Source organism: Dipodomys merriami, unplaced genomic scaffold (assembly GCF_024711535.1).
Source record: "Dipodomys merriami isolate MVZ:Mamm:240054 unplaced genomic scaffold, mDipMer1.0.p SCAF_19, whole genome shotgun sequence".
Classification (NCBI taxonomy): domain Eukaryota; kingdom Metazoa; phylum Chordata; class Mammalia; order Rodentia; family Heteromyidae; genus Dipodomys; species Dipodomys merriami.
The window spans coordinates 13163884-13184850 of record NW_027203270.1 but is presented as its reverse complement, the minus strand read 5'-3'; the positions used below and the strand labels follow the sequence as shown (position 1 = coordinate 13184850).

At 48.4% G+C, this 20967-nt stretch overlaps 2 protein-coding genes across 7 annotated transcripts in view; both read left to right on the top strand.

The window, feature by feature from the left end:
* Sez6 (seizure related 6 homolog) overlaps positions 1-6082 on the top strand; it is a 48415-nt gene extending 42333 nt beyond the window's left edge. The window contains exons 6-17 of one of the 5 annotated variants that reach the window (XM_070027334.1): positions 138-306; positions 428-594; positions 1293-1487; positions 1732-1870; positions 1979-2175; positions 2708-2902; positions 3553-3744; positions 3844-4041; positions 4311-4349; positions 4594-4711; positions 4789-4891; positions 5063-6082. In XM_070027334.1, coding sequence (XP_069883435.1) covers positions 138-306; positions 428-594; positions 1293-1487; positions 1732-1870; positions 1979-2175; positions 2708-2902; positions 3553-3744; positions 3844-4041; positions 4311-4349; positions 4594-4711; positions 4789-4891; positions 5063-5092 — 1742 coding nt within the window. In that variant the 3' untranslated portion in view covers positions 5093-6082. Of the gene's footprint in view, positions 1-137; positions 307-427; positions 595-1292; positions 1488-1731; positions 1871-1978; positions 2176-2707; positions 2903-3552; positions 3745-3843; positions 4042-4148; positions 4268-4310; positions 4350-4593; positions 4712-4788; positions 4892-5046 lie in introns of those variants that run through there. The other 4 variants (XM_070027333.1, XM_070027337.1, XM_070027336.1 and 1 more) reach the window with 4 other exon arrangements.
* A 3508-nt stretch (positions 6083-9590) lies between these two features.
* Positions 9591-20967, top strand: part of Phf12 (PHD finger protein 12) — a 49897-nt gene continuing 38520 nt past the window's right edge. Inside the window, exons 1-2 of one of the 2 annotated variants that reach the window (XM_070027331.1) lie at positions 9591-10232; positions 10888-11069. In XM_070027331.1, coding sequence (XP_069883432.1) covers positions 10167-10232; positions 10888-11069 — 248 coding nt within the window. In that variant the 5' untranslated portion in view covers positions 9591-10166. Of the gene's footprint in view, positions 10233-10887; positions 11070-20967 lie in introns of those variants that run through there. The other variant, XM_070027332.1, reaches the window with a different exon arrangement.

The following is a 20967-nucleotide window of genomic DNA, read 5'->3' as shown; positions in this document are numbered from 1 at the left end:
AGGCTGTCTGGAGCTGCAAGGGTCATAAGGCTAAAAGACTGGAATTCAGGCCATGAGATGACTGGGATGAGAAAGAAGGCTTGTAAGACTGCCTAGGATGCAGTCAGGTCCAGTCTAAGTCCATCATTGTCTCACAGCTGCCTGTGGAGGAGTGATCCGAAATGCCACCACCGGCCGTATTGTCTCTCCGGGCTTTCCGGGAAACTACAGCAATAACCTCACCTGCCACTGGCTGCTTGAGGCTCCAGAGAGTCAGCGGCTGCACCTGCATTTTGAGAAGGTCTCCCTGGCAGAGGATGATGACAGGTGAGGGGCTGTCCTGGTAGGATGGAAGGGTAATACCCTGAAGAAGGGATGTTCCCTAAGCCTGGAACCATACCCATCTGAGTCAGCGATCAGTCACATAACTGCTACTCTCCCGGCCCAGACTCATCATTCGCAATGGGGACAACGTGGAGGCCCCACCTGTGTACGATTCCTATGAGGTGGAATACCTGCCCATCGAGGGCCTTCTCAGCTCTGGAAGACACTTCTTTGTGGAACTCAGTACTGATAGCAGTGGGGCAGCTGCAGGGATGGCCTTGCGTTATGAGGGTAAGCCTGCTGAACCCTAGGTTCTTTCTCCCATGCCCTCTCCATCTCTGCCTCCATTCTGTCACTCCTTACTTCCCCTCCGTCTGGTGCAGGACTCCTACCCTGTCTTTACAATAGCCCCTGATCTGGATTCAGGCCCTTTGGCCTAAGAGAATGAGTTTTCTAGGTTTTTTATTTTTGTGTTGGTACTGGGACTTAAACTCAGGGCCTGAGCCCAGTCCCTTATCTTTTTTGCTGAAAGCTAGTGCTGTAGCTGAGGCAGAAGTTTGGGGTGAACTTTTCTGTCCGGGCTGGCTTTGAACTGGGATCTTCAGATCTCAGCCTCTTGAGTAGTTAAGATTACAGGTGTGAGCCACCAGCACTCAGCAAATTCTCCAGGTTTTATAAAGCAAAATAGATCCTAACACTTGGAGGAGCACTGCTACAAGAGATACTTTACCCAAGCATTAATACATGACAAAAATTATTGAGTGCTTCCTGTGTATTAAACCTAAAACTAGGCAATGGAATGCAATGGTGATCAAGACAGCTTCCTGAGCATAACAGGGTTGGATGTCCTGTCCCCCTGTCTTCTACTCCAGCCCAGGACACATATTTACACTGAGGAAGAAAGGCCATGGGGAGGGAAGCAGGAGGATGCTTGCCCTCTGAGCCTACCCCAGTCAAGGCTGAGCTGGGCTGGCCCCTGTGGTTTACAGCCTTCCAGCAGGGCCACTGTTATGAGCCCTTTGTCAAATATGGCAACTTCAGCAGCAGCGCACCCTCCTACCCTGTGGGTACCACTGTGGAGTTTAGCTGTGACCCTGGCTACACTCTGGAGCAGGGTTCCATCATCATCGAGTGTGTTGACCCCCACGACCCCCAGTGGAATGAAACAGAACCAGCCTGCAGAGGTCAGTAGGCATGAGTGGGTAAGTCTGCAAGGGGCAATGAGAAGGGTGGCTACTGGGGAGCCAGCCATAAAATCTGGGGCCACAATGTGACCCTATGACTGTGTGATTCATTTCCCCCATCCCTGGAGGAAATGGGGAATCCCATCAATGAGCAGGCCCTCCTGCAGGTAGGTGGCAGGCCTAGGATATGGTACTGGGGGGAACTTTGGGGGGACATACTTCTGAGGTCTTCCATGCCTTCCAGCTGTATGCAGTGGAGAAATCACAGATTCAGCCGGTGTGGTGCTCTCCCCCAACTGGCCAGAGCCCTATGGCCGTGGGCAGGACTGCATATGGGGTGTACATGTGGAAGAGGATAAGCGTATCATGCTGGATGTTCGAGTGTGAGTGTCTGGGTCAGGCAAACCAACTCCTGAGGTTGGGGGACATCTCTTGTCCAGGTCAGCCTGGGATCCCCAGGGCTGCCCTTCCCTGACCATCCTACCCCACAGGCTCCGCATAGGCCCTGGTGATGTACTGACCTTCTATGACGGGGATGACTTGACAGCCAGGGTGCTGGGCCAATACTCAGGGCCCCGTAGCCACTTCAAGCTCTTTACCTCCATGGCTGATGTCACCATTCAGTTCCAGTCGGATCCTGGGACCTCAGTGCTGGGCTACCAGCAGGGATTTGTCATCCACTTCTTTGGTAAGCGTGTCCCTGCCTCACTCAGAAGGCAGACCCTAAGTCAGGTCAAAAAGGCCACAGTAACAAGAAGTATGAGTACTCTTTCTGACAAAGGAAAGCTAGAAAAGCACCAGGTATCACCAGAGAAAGGGATCCTTCTGTTGCAGCAGAAGGGGTCTAGAGAGGCACAGAAAGAACTGCCTAACAAAAACAGGGAACTAAGGAAAGGTATTGGTTTCTACTTTTCTGTTAATTTGGAATAGAAGTGACAATTTCCATCACTACTTGACCCCATCTCTCAGGTCTTAGGAACTGGCCAAGGTGCTTTTGTAAGTAAGACCAAAGCCAAGATGATAACCCTGGAATCTTGGAAACCAAGCCATGTCAGGGACAGGCGAGGACAAAGGCCGTTCTGCAGGGAGGGATGAATCACTGGGCCTGCCCAGGCCAGTCTAGGCCCAGGACAAATCGACAGAGTGCCTTCAGGGAAGGGGGATAGCAGTCAGTTTGGTGTTGGCTGAAGGATTACATTGTGCTGCCTCTGTGCCCCCAGAGGTGCCCCGCAATGACACATGTCCAGAGCTGCCTGAGATCCCCAATGGATGGAAGAGCCCATCACAGCCTGAACTGGTACATGGCACAGTGGTCACTTACCAGTGCTATCCTGGCTACCAGGTGGTAGGATCCAGTGTTCTCATGTGCCAGTGGGACCTAAGCTGGAGTGAGGACCTGCCCTCATGCCAGAGGGGTGAGTGTACCTGCTCCCATGTTCCCTGCCCAACACAACCTCCAAGTTCCTTTCTTGGGTTCTGAGAAAGAATCTAATATCTGTCCTCACTGTTAGCTGGTAACCTTGACATTCTTTTACCTTTTATAACCTCAGTTTCCTTATCTGTGAAATGGAGACCAATACCTATCCTAGGGTTATGTATTCCAAGTATTTCTTTCCTGTCTGTTAGCCAATCAGTGCTTTGTTGACACAGATGAACAGGAAGAGGACAAATGAGTTTATTGACTCCAACCAACACAAGGAGAGACATCAGAAAAATGGTAGAGATAGCCAGGCATGGTAAGACATGCCTGTAATGCCAGCATTAGGGAGGCTGAGGCAGGAGGATCAGAAGTTTGAGGACAGACTGGGCTTCATAGCAAGACCTTGTCTTGAAGGAAAAAAAAAAAAGGTTGAGTATGTAGCTTGGTGGCAAAACACTTACCTGGCATTCATGAAACCCTAGGTTTGATCCCCTGTACAGCCGGGGGAGGTGGGGGGAATAGAAGCATTTAAGTGGTGGTAGGAGCCATATAATAGGAAGATCTTAGCCAGCTTTGAACAAAGCCAATGTGGAGTGGCCTTTGTTGAGTCTTCCTTTGACTAGTTCTATCATCCTCCATCCATAGTGACTTCCTGCCGTGATCCAGGAGATGTGGAACACAGCCGACGCCTCATATCCAGCCCCAAGTTTCCTGTGGGGGCCACCGTGCAGTATATTTGTGACCAGGGTTTTGTGCTGACGGGCAGTGCCATTCTCACTTGCCATGACCGCCAGGCTGGCAGCCCCAAGTGGAGTGACCGGGCCCCTAAATGTCTCTGTAAGTTTCAGATGGGTAGGAGAGTCTGCGTTAGAGAAAAGATGCTACCTCTGAAGGCAAGGGGTCCAGTGGCCTTACTATGCTCTGCCTACTTTGCAGTGGAACAGCTCAAGCCATGCCATGGCCTCAGTGCTCCTGAGAATGGCGCCCGAAGTCCCGAGAAGCGGCTCCACCCAGCAGGGGCCACTATCCACTTCTCATGTGCCCCTGGCTATGTACTTAAGGGCCAGGCCAGCATCAAGTGTATCCCTGGGCACCCCTCACACTGGAGTGACCCCCCACCCATCTGTAGGGCTGGTGAGTGTCCTGCTACCCTTCTAAAGCCCTACCTGGCAAGGCTTCCCAACACTGAGATCCAGAACTACCTGCCCATGCCCCCTTCATGTTACTCTTGGTCTCCCCAGTCTCTGCCAGATCCTTCTGACCTGGCATCCTCAAGACATGCTGAAGTAGGCTCTCTTTGGACAAATCCTCCCCATGATCATCCCATTACCTCTGCTTCTTGCATTAGTGGCTTGGCCCATTGGGCTCACCCACTGCCCTTGGCCCCTCCCCTCTTGTTCCAGCCTCTCTGGATGGGTTCTACAGCGGCCGTAGCCTGGATGGTGAGTCCCCAAAACTGAGAGGCAGGGAAGTGGTCTCCCTGCATCTGGTTCTTACAACCCTAAGCCATGGGTTCCCAAAGACAAGATGTAGAGAAAGAGTGCTCTGGGCCTAGCAGGGCTTAAAGCTTCTTCCATATCTCCAACCAGCTAGATGGAGCTGATATCTGACTGGCCTTGGGCAAAGGTGAGGGAAATGGGATCCAGTATTAGGGATCTCTGCTCCAGTCTCACCCTCTGCTTTCAGTTGCCAAGGCACCTGCTGCCTCCAGCACCCTGGATGCTGCTCACATTGCAGCTGCTATCTTCTTGCCACTAGTGGCAATGATGTTGTTGGTTGGAGGTGTGTACCTCTATTTCTCCAGGTGAGTCTGCCTTCTCTTCTCATACTTGACTCACTCCTGCCCTGCATTCCCAACTCACAAACTTCTTTACCCCACAGGCTCCAAGGGAAAAGTCCCCTGCAGCTGCCCCGAACACGTCCTCGTCCCTACAACCGCATCACCGTGGAGTCAGCATTTGATAATCCCACTTATGAAACTGGAGTAAGTACCTATGCCAGCCTAGACATTCTCCCCAAATCTCAATCCTCTACTCCCTTGGGTAGATAACCCAGAGTCCTGCGAAGCCCTCTTTCTTCTCCTTGGGAAGTTGTCATTATGGTCTAACAAACATTATACAAGTTTCCAACTCCCAGAAGTCTCTTTCCTTTGCAGGAGACGAGAGAATATGAAGTCTCCATCTAGGTGAGGGCGGCCCAGCCTGGGGATCCTCAGCCCTGCACAGCAAGGCTCCCCGCTTCCTGCTGTCCCTCCACCTCCTGTACATACCACCTGGGAAGATGCCACCAATCCCTCAAGAACTTGTGCACCTCCCTGCCTGCAATGCCCACCATGGCCTATTTTCTTGGCACCCACTTAAGACACTTCCTTGGGCTCAAGTCAAGAAGCTCCTGACTCTGAGGAGAACACAGCTAGACCACATCACTGACAGCCAGCATTATGACCTCCCTCATGCTCTGTTTCTCCTGCCTTGAAGTCACTGGCAGACAAAGAGCACTTTCTCCACATGGTCATCATCCAGCTCTGACATATAGGCCCAATAGGGCTGACTTGACAATGGTGGAAACTGCACCAAGGTACTCCTCACAGGACCATCATGAGTGGTCAAAACTGCTCTCAACAGTGGCCTGAAAGGCCAAACCTCAGGGAGGTTTCCAGTCTCTTCTCTAAAGCCCTAGAAATGAAGAGCTTTGCCTCCTTCCCCATCCCAGTGGCGGCATTAATTAGAAGGGATCTAAAAGGGTTAATAGACTCTGCCCCAAGCTCGGGTTGGGCTTCACCAGTTATTGACATTCTACACCAAAGGAGAACACCACTGCTTCCTGGCAGCCCTATACCCTTAGGAGAAGGAAACCTTCTTTGATGTTTATCTGTCTGTTACAAACATTCCCTTTCGCACTAGTCCCTCCTCCAAGCCATTTGCCAGTCTTTTCCTCCTGCCTCTATGTTATGGCTTAAGAGGGGTAGGTAGGCATATTCTGGAGAGGAGCAGAAGTCCAAGGACCCAGGAATTTGGCATGGATTGGGGGGTTGGAGAGCCCCAGGAATAAGCCTAGGAGCTGGTTTAAGGCCACTTTGTACATATAATGTATTATATGGGGTCTGGGCTCCAGCCAGAGAACAATCTTTTATTTCCATTGTTTCCTTATTAAAATGGTGTTTTTGGAAAAAAAACAGTAATGGCCAGGTTCATGGTGCTTTCTTGGAGGGAAAGGAGTGGGTAGAAAAATGGGATGTGGGCCTCAAGACCAAAAGGAATGTTGAATCCACCCATCAATCATCCCATCCCCAGATTTTAAAAAAATGTTACCTATAGCAAAATAGGGACCACTGTCCCCAAAAGGTGAGTTTAAAAAATAGCAAGTAAAATGAGAAACCAAATGTCTAGTGGAACCTAAGAACCCAATTGCTCATCCAACCTAGACACAAAGGTCCAAGTTTGTTTTAGCCTCAGAAAACATACAGATTGTCATACAATGCAGCTTAAGGGTTTTGCTCCTAAATTAGGCAAAAGCTGGGCCTGTGGGCTCTTTAAAGAGGTGGCCAGCTAGGATCAGCTTAAATTTACTTCTACTTATGGTCCCCAGAATGCAAATGCTTAGAAGTATGTTCATCAGAGTAAAGGAATTATGAGATTCAGAAGCCAGAAGACAACAATCCATGAAATAAATAATAATGGTGACTAGTACCTTCTACAGTTTTCTGATGGAAAGGTCTAGACCACAAATGGTGCACAACCTAGCACAAGCCACTTAGAATAATGGAGAAGGAAAGCAGAATGCAATGTGCAGTGCCTATATTAGCCACAAGAGGTCGCTTCTAAAGGCATCTGTATCCCACCTACCTGTTCTCAATTCCCCTTGAATAGCCAGAATTGGAGCTCTCCAAGGTGGCAATAACTCATCTTCCAAGCTCCAAGATAAAGGTGTATGATTAGTTTCCCTGACATTCATACAACCAATTCTTATTTTTTTCTTTTTTTTTTTCTTTTTTTTTTTTTTGCCAGTCATGGGGCCTGAGCTCTGGGCCTGGGCGCTGTCCCTCAGCTCTTCAGCTCAAGGCTAGCACTCTACCACTTGAGCCACAGCACCACTTCCGGCTTTTTCTGCTTATGTGGTGCTGAGGAATCGAACCCAGGGCTTCATGCATGAGAGGTAAGCGCTCTACCACTGAGCCACCTTCCCAGCCCCAATTCTTATTTTTTTCATGAGTCCACAACCAGCTACTATTCTCAGCTGCAACTGATGGTGATGACCAAACCAAAACCTCACTTGTTGGGTATGTGCCAATGGCTTATTTTTGTTGTTGTTGGTTGTGGGATTGAACTCAGGGCTTGGGGACTGTCCCTGAGCTTTTTCCCTCAAGGCTAGTGCTCTACCACTTTGAACCACAGCACCACTTTGAGTTTTCTGGTGGTTATTTGGAGATAAGAGGACTTTCCTGCTTGGGGCTGGCTTTGAATCACAATCCTCAGATCTGTTTCCTGAGTTGCTAGGATTACAGACATGAGCCACCGGCACCTGGCCTAATGGCTTACTTCTTACCCTGTAAGCCTTCAGGCTGACTCAACAGCACAGCTGGGCTCAAAGCAGTAGGAAAGAAACCAATGACAGAGGACAGATAAGGTTCCAACTTCTGAGGGCCTATGACATGAAGTATAGCCCCAAGAGGGATATGAAATCTAACCTCTTCCATACAAGCAACCTAGCCCAGAGCTCTTCTCTCAGAGAGTCACATCGCAGGCCCCAAAACACTAAAGTATATTGTTGGCTGAGGCTGACAGAAGGTAGAGGGCAGCTTACCCACATTCTCCACCTTCCCATGATCTTATTCTTTCCAGGACCAACTGTGGGCCATCAAAAAAGTGAAAAGTAAAAAACAAAAACAACAGCAACAACAAAAAAAAAAACCTTAAGATTTTATGCACTGGCATCCACATCTATGTAATTCATTCTTCTTACAGTTCCCAAGGAGCAGCAACAATTCCTCAGAACCAGTAAACATGGTCTGGCCTGTGAGTCAAGAAGTCTATTTAGCCGGGCGCTGGTGGCTCACGCCTGTAATCCTAGCTACTCAGGAGGCTGAGATCTGAGGATCGCGGTTCAAAGCCAGCCCGGGCAGGAGAGACCGTGAGACTCCTATCTCCAATAAAACCACCAGAAAACCGGAAGTGGCGCTGTAGCTCAAATGGTAGAGCGCTCGCCTTGAGCTGAAGAGCTATGGGACAACGCCCAGGCCCAGAGTTCAAGCCCCAGGACCGACAAAAAAAAAAAAAAAAAAAAGAAGTCTATTTAATTCTCGGTTCTGTCATACATTTGCTATATGATTAGGCAAGTCACTGCTCCTCTCTGGGCATCGGGAAATGAAGAAATGAAATCGTCTCAAACTCCTTTCCACTTTTACGACTCAGAGAATGCTGTGTGCAGCAACATTAAAAGCAGGCAGGACACAGCAACATAGCAACAATGCCAAACAAAACGTCTAGCAAGTACAGCCATACAGTTCCCTCCTCAACTTCATCCACAAGCCAACAGCGGTTGGTATCGGGTCATTTCAGATGTGTCAAGAGGAGTGTAGGACGCCGGGCGCAGAAGCACGAATCCCCGCCCAGGATTCGAGATGCTGAACTCAAGACTACAAGTCCCAGCATGCAGCATAGCAGGTCTCAAAAGCATTCCTTCCTCCCAGCAGGCAAATCACTTTTTCCTCCCCACCCCACCGCGCCCCCAGTCCACCCTATGGTGTAGTGTCTCGCACGCAAACGGAACTACGATTCCCACCACCCATCAAACCTATCGCGATCCCTATCCCAGGAGGCAACGCGCTCCCGCTCGCCCTGTGACCCCCTTTGCGCGTTGCAAGCAGGGAGTTGGAGTCTTCTGTAGATAGGTAGCAGGGCGTTGTCAGGACTACGCACTCTTCGGCGTTTGACTTCCCATGGAAGAGCTGGTCTCAGGAACAGTGGTCAAGAAAGGGTAGTAACTAGAAGGCGATACTCCACTCGGTGTCATCACAACACAATGTAGGGATGCCTGGGCTAAAATTAAGATGTCCCGAGGGGGCGGAAAAGGGAACAGCAGCTACCCAACTCGTCACCAAAAGCGTCGGGTTTTTTGTTTTTTTTTGTCGCAATGGCTTTATTTTCATTACCAAAATGGCGGCCCAGTCCAGCCACACCTGACGCGGGAGTCATCTACTACATCCTTATGAATATAGGTGTCGCCGACAGTCGACTAAGCTCCATTCACAACCACACTGGCTCCTCCCTGCTCAAGCCGGAGGACTCCCAAGGGCATGGCCGCCTATATCCCATTACCAAAATGGCGAAAGGAGCTGCTTTCTTGAGAGGTCCTGCAGGTGGCAATACGCCTGCGCGGAAGGCGACGGTGTGGTCTAAGAGCTGGAGGGGAGCCCCCTCCACACGCCTGCGCGAGAACAGAGGCCTCTCGGTCTACACACAAACACCAATAGGGGAAGAGCCACCCGGTTTCTGCGGCTGCGCTATGACCCCTGCGCGCTTTCCCAGGTGCCTGCGCGAGGTTGCAAGTCCCGCCCTTTTAGCTCAGTGCGCTGGCGCAGGACAGGAAGGCGGGGCTTCTGGGCTCCAGACGAATGCCAGCGCGGCTGCGCGCTGGGGGGTACCACCTCTCCGCGGCTGCGCGGGAGCCCGGCCGCCGGCTGTCACTGCGGTTGCGCGCGACGAGCGGCGATCCCGGGGCGCCTGCGCGGGTGGCTTTGCGGGCGCTCGCGGTAAGTTTGCGCCAAGTGCGCGGCAGCCGGGACGCAGACGGCGGCAGCGGCGAGAGGCGGAGTCCGGGACCACCCCCCCAACACCCCCCCCTAGTCACCTCACGTACCACAACCTCACCTAACCTCTCACCCCCCCCTTCAGTCCCCCAACCCCGGGATGGCAGCGCCCGCCAACCTTCCCGACCGGACCTGCGGTCGCCAGCGCCGGCTTTAACCTGTGGGACTAGGCCCCACCGAGGCCTGACCCCCAGAACCGGGACCCACTGTGCAGTCAGCTGCCGGGCCGAGGCTGAGGGGATTCTCCCCCCTCGCGGCCCGTGGGGAGGACGCTGCCGTCCCAGGGACTGGGGACCGGGGGGTGGGGGGGAGCCAGGACGAGGAAGTCGGGGCCCGCGTTGGTGAAAGAGAAGAGGAGCCGGAGTCAGGAGCGCTCCTTTTCCCCGTTTCCCCCCTCCCCCTGGGGCTGGGGGGGCCGGAGCACAGAGCGCCCAGCTCCTGAGGTGGATGAATGTGGGAGAAAATGGAGACCAAGACGATCGTGTACGACTTGGACACGTCGGGGGGGCTGATGGAGGTAAGACTGGCCCTCATCCCCTTCCCCCAGCGCTGGGAGGGAACCTCCGCCCCACAAAGCCGGCCCTAAGCTTGAAGCACCAGAGAGCTGGGGAGGGGGGGAGGGGGGAAATGTTCTTCCTCACCCAGCCTCTCCCAACCATCTCTGCAATTTGGGGGGCTGAGACCAGCTTCCTAGGACGTTTGCAGCAGTTTCACCTACCCGCCGCCCTCGATTTGCTCTCCTGAGGCTTTAGCCCACTCCATCTCGATGCACCGGCGGGCCTCCCCACCCCCTTCTTGCTGGCCCCTTTGTGCTTCCCCCACCACGTCCGGGTACCGGGCTTCAGGCCTCTCCCGTGCCGGGCTCTGGAGTCCCCCACTGTCCATACAAGGAAGTGGCGAGAAGGGAACCGCGCACCGTTTCCCCATCCCCCTCCCCCCTCCCCTGATCCTCCCCATTTGGAAGAAGCTTTTCTCGTTGTTGTGCTGCCGGAACGCGGTTAGGGTGGGCTGTCCCTGGTTCCGGGGACTCAGAGGTTCTGGGAGCAGCCTGGATGGGAGGAAGAAGGACAAAAGGGGGGAGAGGAGTGGGTGACGGAGAAGCTGTTCCTGGGAGGCGACGGACCGCCCGGGAGCTCCGAGTATGCACACACGCCGTTTGTGTGTGTGTACAGCAAATCCAAGCTCTGCTGGCTCCCCCCAAGACGGACGAGGCAGAAAAGCGGAGTCGAAAGCCTGAGAAGGAGCCTCGGAGAAGCGGCAGGGCCACCAACCACGACAGCTGCGATAGCTGCAAGGAAGGTGGAGATCTCTTGTGCTGCGACCATTGCCCGGCCGCCTTCCATCTCCAGTGCTGGTAAGGCTGGGGACCCCTTTGGAGGCCCCTGGCGGAGCCCCCTCGGTACATTCCTTCACCTGGCCTGCCCCTGCCTGCCGAAATAACGGGCGCTTGCAGCCGCTAGCTGGCTCTGCAGCCTCTGGGACGAGCGCCTCCCCGCCCCCGGGTGTCTGCCCAGATCCGGCCGTTTTGCGGGGAGGCGCAGCGGGGGTTCCGGATCCCGCGGTGGGGGTTGGGAGGAGTATGGCGAAGCCCAGTCTGAGATTGGAAGTCGCTGGGGAGCCGAGACCGAGCGGGCCCCGCGGTGGCGGGGGAGGAAGGGGAGGAAGGGGAGGAGCTCCGAGCCCCGTGCCGCTCGGCGGCCGCGCGCTCGCGGCCCTCAGAGCTCCAGTCGGGTCGGGCTCTCCTCCCGGTGGGTACGCAGAGCCTTCCGCCGCCCAGCTTCTCTTGGTCCACACTCCAGCGAGCCCGCGCTTGAGGCTCCGGAGGAAATCATGGAGGGTGTCTCTCGCGTCCGCCTCTTCTTTTCCCCTCTGTTTACAATATGGCGACCTGCCTTTAATTTATATTTTTATTCTCAGCGCCATTTTGGCTGCATATATGAATTGCAAAGGTCCTCTGGAGAACAGTGGGGGCAACCCCCGAGTCCCTTCTTCAGAATCTCCTGGGGGGCCAGACTGGAATCTGGCCGCTTTGGTCCCTTTCTCTGCCTTTGCTTTACCCCCTGTTGCCTCTCGGAGAGTTGCCTCCCTCCTCTCTTTTCCCCTCCTTGCACTGCTGCCTCTTAGGAAATCAGGCCCGGTTAGACAATTAAAATTGCCCTTGGGCGCCGATTTCACTTCTCTGCTCTGTGTTGGCGAGCCCTTGGCTGCAAAATTCTTTGCTGCTGGGACAGGTTTGTGTGTGGTGGCTCCGGAAAGGCATTTTTAAGGAGCTGAAAGCTGGAAAGTCGTCTCCTCCTTCTCCCTCCCTTCCCCCACAGTAAATGCAAGAGGGGAGAGACCTAAGAGGAAGGGAGGAGACTTTGCTTGTACACCCTTTGCTTGATCTTCCTCAGCCCAGAGCAGTCTCAAAGTTTAAACTGCATCTTCTGCTTGGAGAAAGCATCTCTGCCTGCCACAGGAACCCAGATCGCGTCTTTTTCTGCTGGGTTCTGTTGTTCAACAGTTAACTGAGGCAAGCGTGAAAGCTCTCTTTAGTAAGAGAGCTAGAAGGAAAGGAGCTGCCATGGTTGCCGTTTTTGGCCCTCAGTTTTTTGTTATTTTTTGTTGTTGTTTTTTAAAAGATATTTCCCTTAAGAGTACTCCACAGTTCCACTCACATTCCACCTCTCAATCTGTAGAATAGGGTCTGTTGTATTTGTGCTAATTGCAGGTTTTGAAGCATTTATTAGACAGATGACTGATACAGGCAAGTTAAATCTGTGGTTAGAAGTTTTGTAGGAAACTTTTCCTTACCATTTCTAAGACAAAACCCAGGAGAGTACCCCATCTTGGCTTGTAATGTTGCAGGGACAAAAATGACTATCCTGGAGGAAACTTCACTGTTGGCCTGCAAGTTGTTGCTATGAAGTGAGTCATAAAAGCAGTAGGAGTGTGTGGATTTTAGCATTTATTTCCTCTTAGGTGTACTCCTGGAGAAAATATCTCTTGTCAAGATTCCTGTGCTGCTCTTGAGCACAGGAGTTTCTGCCTGGATGTGTTGTGTGCCCGTTATTTTCAATTGCTTGCATTTTTTTATTGTGCTTGATAGGTATACATGTACTAGACTGTTATAGACTTGTTTACTTTTGTGTGTGTTTGTGCATGCATGCATGCATGTGTGCTAGTCCTGTGGCTTGAACTCAGGGCCTGGGCAGCATCCCTAAGCTTTTGTGCTCAAGACTGACACTACCACTTTAGCCACAGCAACACTTATGGCTTTTTTGATGGTATTGGAGATAAGAGTCTAAGGGAATTTATTTCCTGGGCTGGCTTTGATTCAGGAACCTCATATCTCAGTTTCTTGAGTATCTAGGTATAGGCAAGAGCCACCAGCCTTGGATGTCTAGGTTAATGTTTTATCCGTAGGATGACGTGCGTGTTAACCAAATGGTGACTCTTTTGTTGAGAGCATCTCATAAGCTCTATATTACCATTTTTGAATCTCATTTGTTTAATAATCCTGAAATTGTTTATTTGAAATCTGAGTATATGCTCTAGTTTGCCTGAGATTGGGCTTAAAAGCCTTTGTGTGTGTGTGTGTGTGTGTGTGTGTGTGTGTGCCAGTACTGGGGCTTGAATCAGGACCTGGGCACTGTCCCTGAGCTCTTTTTGCTCAAAACTAACACTACCACTAAGCCACAGCACCACTTCCTATTTTCTGGTGATTAATTGGAGATTAACTATGGACTTTCCTGCCTGGGCTACTTTGAACTTCAATCCTCAGATCTCAGCTTCCTGAGTACGTAGGATTACAGGTATGAGCCACCAGCACTCAACAGAGCTACAGTCTTGAGTAGAAAAAGCCAAATGATTGCTTCAGGGTCCTGAGTTCAAGCCCCAGTTACTGGCACCAAAAAAAAAAAAAAAAAAAAAAAAGGAAAGAGTCTGAAACTAAAACCTAACCTCTTAATCTTTTAATTAGATGAGTCTAAGTCTTGTAAGATTAAAAACAATTTCTGCTTTAGCTGGAAGGAGAAGAAAGGACTTTTTAGCTTTTGGTAAGACTCCGGCCCAAAATATATTTCATTGAATACTTTTTTTCTTTGTTTCTTTTTGAAACCATGAATGGGAACTGGTAATCAGATATTTGAGAAATAGTAGTGAATGAGGTAGGGTTTGTTTCATGTCTTCAGTTTTCCCTTTGAAGAGGCCAGTACTGAATGTACCATTGACAATCTGAGTAATATCTAAATCACAAAATATTTTAGGTTTTGGTGAAAAGGTTGTGAAGCTTGAACTCGGAGCCTGGACACTGTCCCTGAACACTTCTGCTCAAAGCTACTACTTTACCACTTTGAACCACAACACTACTTCCGGTTTTCTGGTGGTCAATTAGAGATAAGAGTCTGGAAGACTTTCCTGCCTAGACTGCCTTTGAACTGTGATCCTCAGGTCTCAGCCTCATGAGTAGCTAAGATTACAGGTATGAGCCACCAGCAACCAGCTGAGGAAGACTTTTAAATAAGAATTCACCAAGATGAGTTTCATTTAGTAAGGTTTATCACACATTCCTGCCTCTAACCTGTACTTTCCAGTGAAAATGAAGTACTTGCTGGACTCCAGTGGCTCACATCTAAAATCCTAGCTTCTCAGAAGGCTGAGATTAAAAAAGCACTGTTTGAAGCAAGCTGTCCAGTTAACCAGCAAAAAGCTGGAAGTGAGCTGTGTCTCAAGTGGTAGAGTGCCAGCTTTAAGCAAAATAGTTAAGGGATAGTGCCCAGGCCCTAAATTCAAGCTCCAGTACCAGTTACATCCCTCTCTTTCCTCTCCCCCACCCCCCAAGAAAGAGAGAGAGAAACTGGGCCTCCAGCGGCTTATGCCTGTTATCCTAGCTACTTAAGAGGTTGAGATCTGAGGATCACAGTTCAAAGCCAGACCAGGCAAAAAAGTCAATGAGACTTTTTTTTTTCTTTTTTTTGTCAGTTGGCTGGAACTTGGGGCCTGGGCACTGTACCAGAGCATTTTTGCTCAATGCTAGCTCTCTACCACTTTGAGCCACAGCTCCACTTCCTATTTTCTGGTGGTTAATTGAAAATAAGAATCTCACAGACTTTTTTGCCCAAGCTGGCTTTGAACTGTGATCCTCAGATCTCAGCTTCCTGAGTAGGTAGGATTACAGACGTGAGCTACTAGTGCCTAGCAGTCTATGAGATTCTTAATCTCCAGTTAATCACAGAAAAAGCTGGAAGTGGTGCTGTGGATCAGGTGGTAGAGTGTCAGCCTTGAGCAAAAGGAGCTCAGAGACAGTGCCCAGGCCCAGAGTTCCAGCCCCAGGACTGGCAGAGAGAGAGCATGAATATGAAGTACTTGGTTAACCAAACTAACCAGTGTTGTGAAATCAAGCTATTAATATCAGAGGCAATTTTGATTCCTCTGTACGTTTTTTATTAACTTTTTCTATGACTATTTACTTGTACCATATGGGAGTGAGAGTAAGGCTGTGTTTTCTCTTGCTTCCCTTTTGAACTGATTATTAGTTCAAAGCCAGCCTGGGCAGGAAAGTCTATGAGAATCTTGTCTCAAATTAACTACCAGAAAACGGGAAGTAGAGATGTGGTTCAGAGTGGTAGAGCACTCAGGTCCTGAGTTCAAGCCCCACAGTGAACAAAAAAAAGTGAATTATTTAGATGAGTATAAGGATGATAATATCACTTACATAGAGAATAAACTAGAGTAAAGTTGTAATTTTGCAAATCCTGTAGGTCATTATTGCAGTGTTGCTGTATTTCTCCATTTAAAGTTACATGAGACAAGGCCTTTCTCTAGCTTACCAGTCTGTCTCACAATGAACTGAATCTAGTAAAATGTTCCTAGGCAAACTTTACCTCCCAGGCTTAGTGACATAGCCATAAACCACAAGGGATTTTTCTAAAATAAACTACTGGAGGAAATGACTGGTCAAATAAGCTGTTTTAATTGTCCTGTGTATTCTCCTGGGCTGGTACACTGTTAGGAGAAGCATTCTTCTTCCCAATTAAATGAAGAACCCTATATCTTGGTTTTTTGTAACAATCAAAGCTTTTAGCTGGGTACCAGTGGCTCATGCCTGAAATCCTTAGTTAATCAGGAGGCTGAGATCGGAGAATCGTAGTTCAAAGCCAGCCCAGGCTGAAAAGTCAACATGAGACTCTTATCTCCAATCAACCACCAGAAAACCAAAAGTGGTGCTGTGGCTCAAAGTGGTAGAGTACTAGCCTTCAGCAAAAAAGCTCAGGGACAGTACCCAGGCCCTGAGTTCAAGCCCTATAACTGACTCCCCCCCCCCCAAAAAAAAAAAAAAAAGCTTGTAAGTGTTCCCTGGTTATCCTAACCTTTGTCCTAAATAAATAATTATAAGTCGAGCCTTTTCTAATTTTCCTGAATCTTTGTAGACTCACTGATGGATTATTGTCACTGATAGAGTTAATACCATAGAGTACCAGTAATGAGACTGACTGAAACCTGACTTTTTTTTTTATGGTTTTTACATGGCATTTTGCTCCAGACAGACAGGAACCATAATGGTCTGATTGAGAAGTGCATCTACCTCAGCAGACCTCAGCATGGTCCCTTCCTGTCAGACAGATTTCTGTAGCATTTGCCTCCGCATGTTATATTTGGAATTGTTGGCTGGCTTTCCTCTCTCTGGTGTTGGCAGCAAGATCCAAAATGAGGTTTTCGAAGAATGAGAGTAAAAAGGTCTCTGTGCACAGGCAAAACTAAGCTCAGCTTAGTGTTTTGCATATTTAATTTTCAGTGAGTCATAACAAAGGTTTCACATATAGAATAGATTCTAGAAAAGGTTTTCTGAAAATCTTTGCTGTTTGAACTTGTTTTTTTGAGACAGTCTTGCTATAGGCCAGGCTGGCCTGGAACTTACATGGAATTATTGGTCTGTGTCAGCAGGACTGGCTAGGTGACAGATTGTAACTTAAGACAAATTTTTGGTGGTATCATTGTAGGAATTTTTTCATTTGAGATGTGTCCTGAAATCCATTAGCATACTCAATAAAAGGTAGGATGCAGTTACAATCTCTTCAGTTCCCTGCTGCTGAAAACTGTCTAAGTACAAATGGGCTTCACTAATATATGAGGATAGCTTTTGTCCTTTACTTGTAAGTTGTGAATTTTTTTTAACTGTATTTTTTTTGTCTTTTTCTTTTTTGGTACTGGGGATGGAACCCAGGACGTTGCACTTGCTAGGCAAGCGCTTTGCCACTGAGCTACATCCCAGCCCGTGAATTTTTTTTGGGGGGGGGGGTTCGGTCGTGGGGCCTGAACTCTGGGCCTGGGCACTGTCGCTCAGCTCAAGGCTAGCGCTCTACCACTTGAGCCACAGTGCCACTTCGGCTTTTTTCTTTTTGCTTATGTGGTGCTGAGGAATCGAACCCAGGGCCTCATGCATGCAAGGCAAGCACTCTACCACTGAGCCACCTTCCCAGCACCCAGCCCGAGAATTTTTTTACAGACATAAAAGCTGTACTTAAGATTGCCTTCATTTGAATTTGGAGATGAATTTTTATTAGTCTATTGTAAATTCTTGGTCAAGTATGCCTTCAGTTGTGATTTATTTTTTTTAAACCACGTCAGAGGAATGTCCAAGAAATCACAAAAAGCTGGAGCTATGGCTGAAGTGATTGAGTGCCAGTCTTGAGTATAAAATCTCAGGGACGGTGCCCAGGCTCAGAGTTCAAGCTCTAGGATGGCGAGGGGTAGGGGTAGAAGGAATATACTCAAGGACAGTGCCCAGGCCCTATGACCAACACACACAAGCAAATCTCCAGGATGCCCACTTAGCACTCACCAGCCCAATAGAAAATTTGTGTATAGACATTTCTCACATTTAGAGGCCTGTGATTTTAAAAGGAAGATTTTAATTGCCTTGATTTGGTTGGTAACAGCTTGGGGTAAAACTAACTCCAGATCAGTTAGTGTGTTGTCTTTGAACCCAGTTAACAAGATCAAAACATTTTCTGCATACTCCAACATGCTTACCTTTATATAAACCTAGATAGTTAATAGGGAACCAGTGCAAAGAATATTTGCCTCAAGCTGGGCACAGGTGGCTCACGCATGTAATCCTAGCTACGCCAAGAGACTGAGATCTGAGGATCACCATTCAAAGCTAGCCAAGGCAGGAAAGTCCATGAAACTATCTCCAATTAACCACCAGAAAATGGGAAGTGGTGCTGTGTTTCTAGTAGTAGAGCACAAGCCTTGAGCTGAAGAGCTGAGGGTTAGCGCCCAGGCCCAGAGTTCAAGCCCCATGATTGACCAAAAAAAGGAATATTTGCCTGATGGTTTTATATAGATCCCTAAAAGTCTGCTCAATGCCCTTGAGGATTTTTGCTACCTAAAAATGAAGATATCCTTCTTAACCAAAATGAGTACATCTTTTCTCCTACAAGTGACAGAGTAGTAGAAAACAGATGAAACTGAATGTAATTGTTTTTTTTTGTTGTTGTTGTTGTTGTTGCTTGCTGGTCCTGGGGCTTAAACCCTGGGCCCGAGTGCTGTCCCTGAACTTCTTTTGCTAGAGGCATGTGCTCTACCAGTTGAGCCACAGCACCACTTCCAGCTTTTGAGTAGTTTATTGGAGATAAGAGTATCACAGACTTTCCTGCCTAGGCTGGCTTCAAACTATAATCCCCAGATCTCAGTCTCTTGGAGCATAAACCACCAGCACACAGCATAATATGGTTTTTTGTTGTTGTTACTCTTCTTCCTAATTTTTTTTGTCATTTTAAAGGTGATATATGGCAGGGTTTTTTTTTTTACTTATTTATTTTTTGGCCGGTCGTGGGGCTTGAACTCTGGGCTTGGGCACTGTCCCTGCACTCTTCAGCTCAAGGCCAGCCCTCTACCACTTGAGCTACAGTGCCACTTCCGGTTTTCTAGTGGTTTATTGGACTTTCCTGCCTGGGCTGGCTTTGAACCGAGATCCTCAGATCTTAGCCTCCAGAATAACTAGGATTACAGGTGTGAGCCACCGTACCCATCTCAGCAGGGTTATCTTTACATAAGTCATTTACATACATACATTTCCTTTTACATAGTGTTATATGTTCCCTCATTCTCTTTCATTCATCCCTCCTATCTCCATTCATGAGTTGCATAGTTCACTTTCATCAATGTCCAGTGCATACCACTGTTGCACTTTTTCACCCTTTTTCCTCTGATTCTGTACCTTCCCCATAATGTGGATTTTTGATTGTTGGTAAGAGTGTAGAAATCCATCACGGAACCTTCTTGTCCTATACCTAGCCTATGCACAATTCCTTGAGTGTGGTTAAATGGACTACCTGGTAGAAAATTGTTCGGGTTTCTGGTGACTTTTACTAGGTCAATGAAGCACAAGCTCCATTCTTGTTTTAAGATACTAGAGTTTTAAATCACCAACAGGAAAAAAAAATGTCTGATTCTCCCCCCCCCCCCCCCCACACACACACCTTTGCCAAATCCGAGGCCCCAGGGAGTACAACGTGGCCAGCTGCATCGCCATTCAACAAGTAACACTTATGAAAGCACCTCTGCATAATACTAGCCTCCCAAGAGACACAGGACAGGAGTACAGCTGTCCCCCTGCCAGTTTCCTGAAAGAGGAGGACATTGTATTCAGTACAAGTCCTAGACCAAATTTCAGAAAGGCACTTTGGTATTACGGATTTGATACCATGCCCAGGACGCATGCACAGGTCACTAGCTGACTACTTTTCCCATGACTGGAGAGCATTTAAGAAGAATGAGAAGATGACTCCTTTTTCTCCGTCATTTCCAAATATCTGAATCCTCATTGTTTAAACCTAAATCTAGGTCTCAACAAGTGAGAACAAAGATGAGGTTTTAGCACATTGGTATGATAGGAAAAATTTAGGATTAGAATAGATACTGATGAAAGAAGTCATTGATTTTTTTTTTTTTCCGGTCGGTCGTGGGGCTTGAACTCTGGGCCTGAGCGCTGTCCCTGCACTCTTCAGCTCAAGGTGAACACTCTACCGCTTAAGCCACAGCACCACCTCCGATTTTCGAGTGGTTTATTGGAGATAAAAGTCTCACGGACTTTCCTGCCCAGGCTGGCTTTGAACTGCGATCCTCAGATCTCAGCCTCCTGAGTAGTTAGGATTACAGGCATGAGTCACCAGCGCCCGGCTGATTTTTTTATTTTTGACCCATCACCTAGGAGGAACTTGACTATTATATAGAGCAGTTACTGAAATTGAAGTAAGCAAATCTCTTGAAGATGGATAATACTTGCTAAGCCAGGTGCTGTAGAATTACTCATATAATCCTAACAGCTCAGAGGCTGAGATCTGAGGATCTCAACCAGACTGGGTAGGAAAGTCCATGAGACTGGGATCTCCAATTACCCACTAGAAAAACCAGAAGTGGAGCTGTGGCTCAAAGTGCTAGAATGCTAATCTTGAGCAAAAGAGCTCAGAACAGCCCAGGCCCTGAGATCAAGCCCTATGACTAGCCAAAAAAAATGTTGATTTGTTCATTCAGAGCTTCTATTCCCTACCTTTTGCTGTAGCAATACTGAATAAATGTTCACCAAACTACTTGAAAGCTAGAGACTGTTCTTTTTCCTTCTTTCACTTCTATTTTTTTTATTTATTTTTTTTTTTATTTTATTTTTTTTTTTTATTTTTGTCAGTCGTGGGGCTTGAACTCTGGGCCTGGGCGCTGTCCCTCAGCTCTTCAGGTCAAGGCGAGTGCTCTACCACTTGAGCTACAGCGCCACTTCCGGTTTTCTGGTGGTTTTATTGGAGATAGGAGTCTCACGGTCTCTCCTGCCCGGGCTGGCTTTGAACTGCGATCCTCAGATCTCAGCCTCCTGAGTAGCTAGGATTACAGGCGTGAGCCACCAGCGCCCGGCTCCTTCTTTCACTTCTATATGATACCTATTACGATACTTATTATGATATTACAACTAAAAGACATGAAAAGGAATGGCAATGATATCTTTATTAATAAAAACATAAGATGACCATTCCTTTCTCTAGAATTATAGTTGCTTTCCTCTATGTTTGTAATTTTGGTGCTTTTAGTCATTTTGTGTAGAATATCTACCAGAAAATGTTTGCTAGTTTTGATAACAAAAAGACACATAGAATAAGGGATAGAGAAACTCCATAATCTAGCATGATTCTTTCCTGCTTATCTGTGCTCTGCATAAGGCTCTTTTTGAAATAAGCTTCTGTGATTAGAGGAGGCCTTTCCTTGGTTTGATTTTT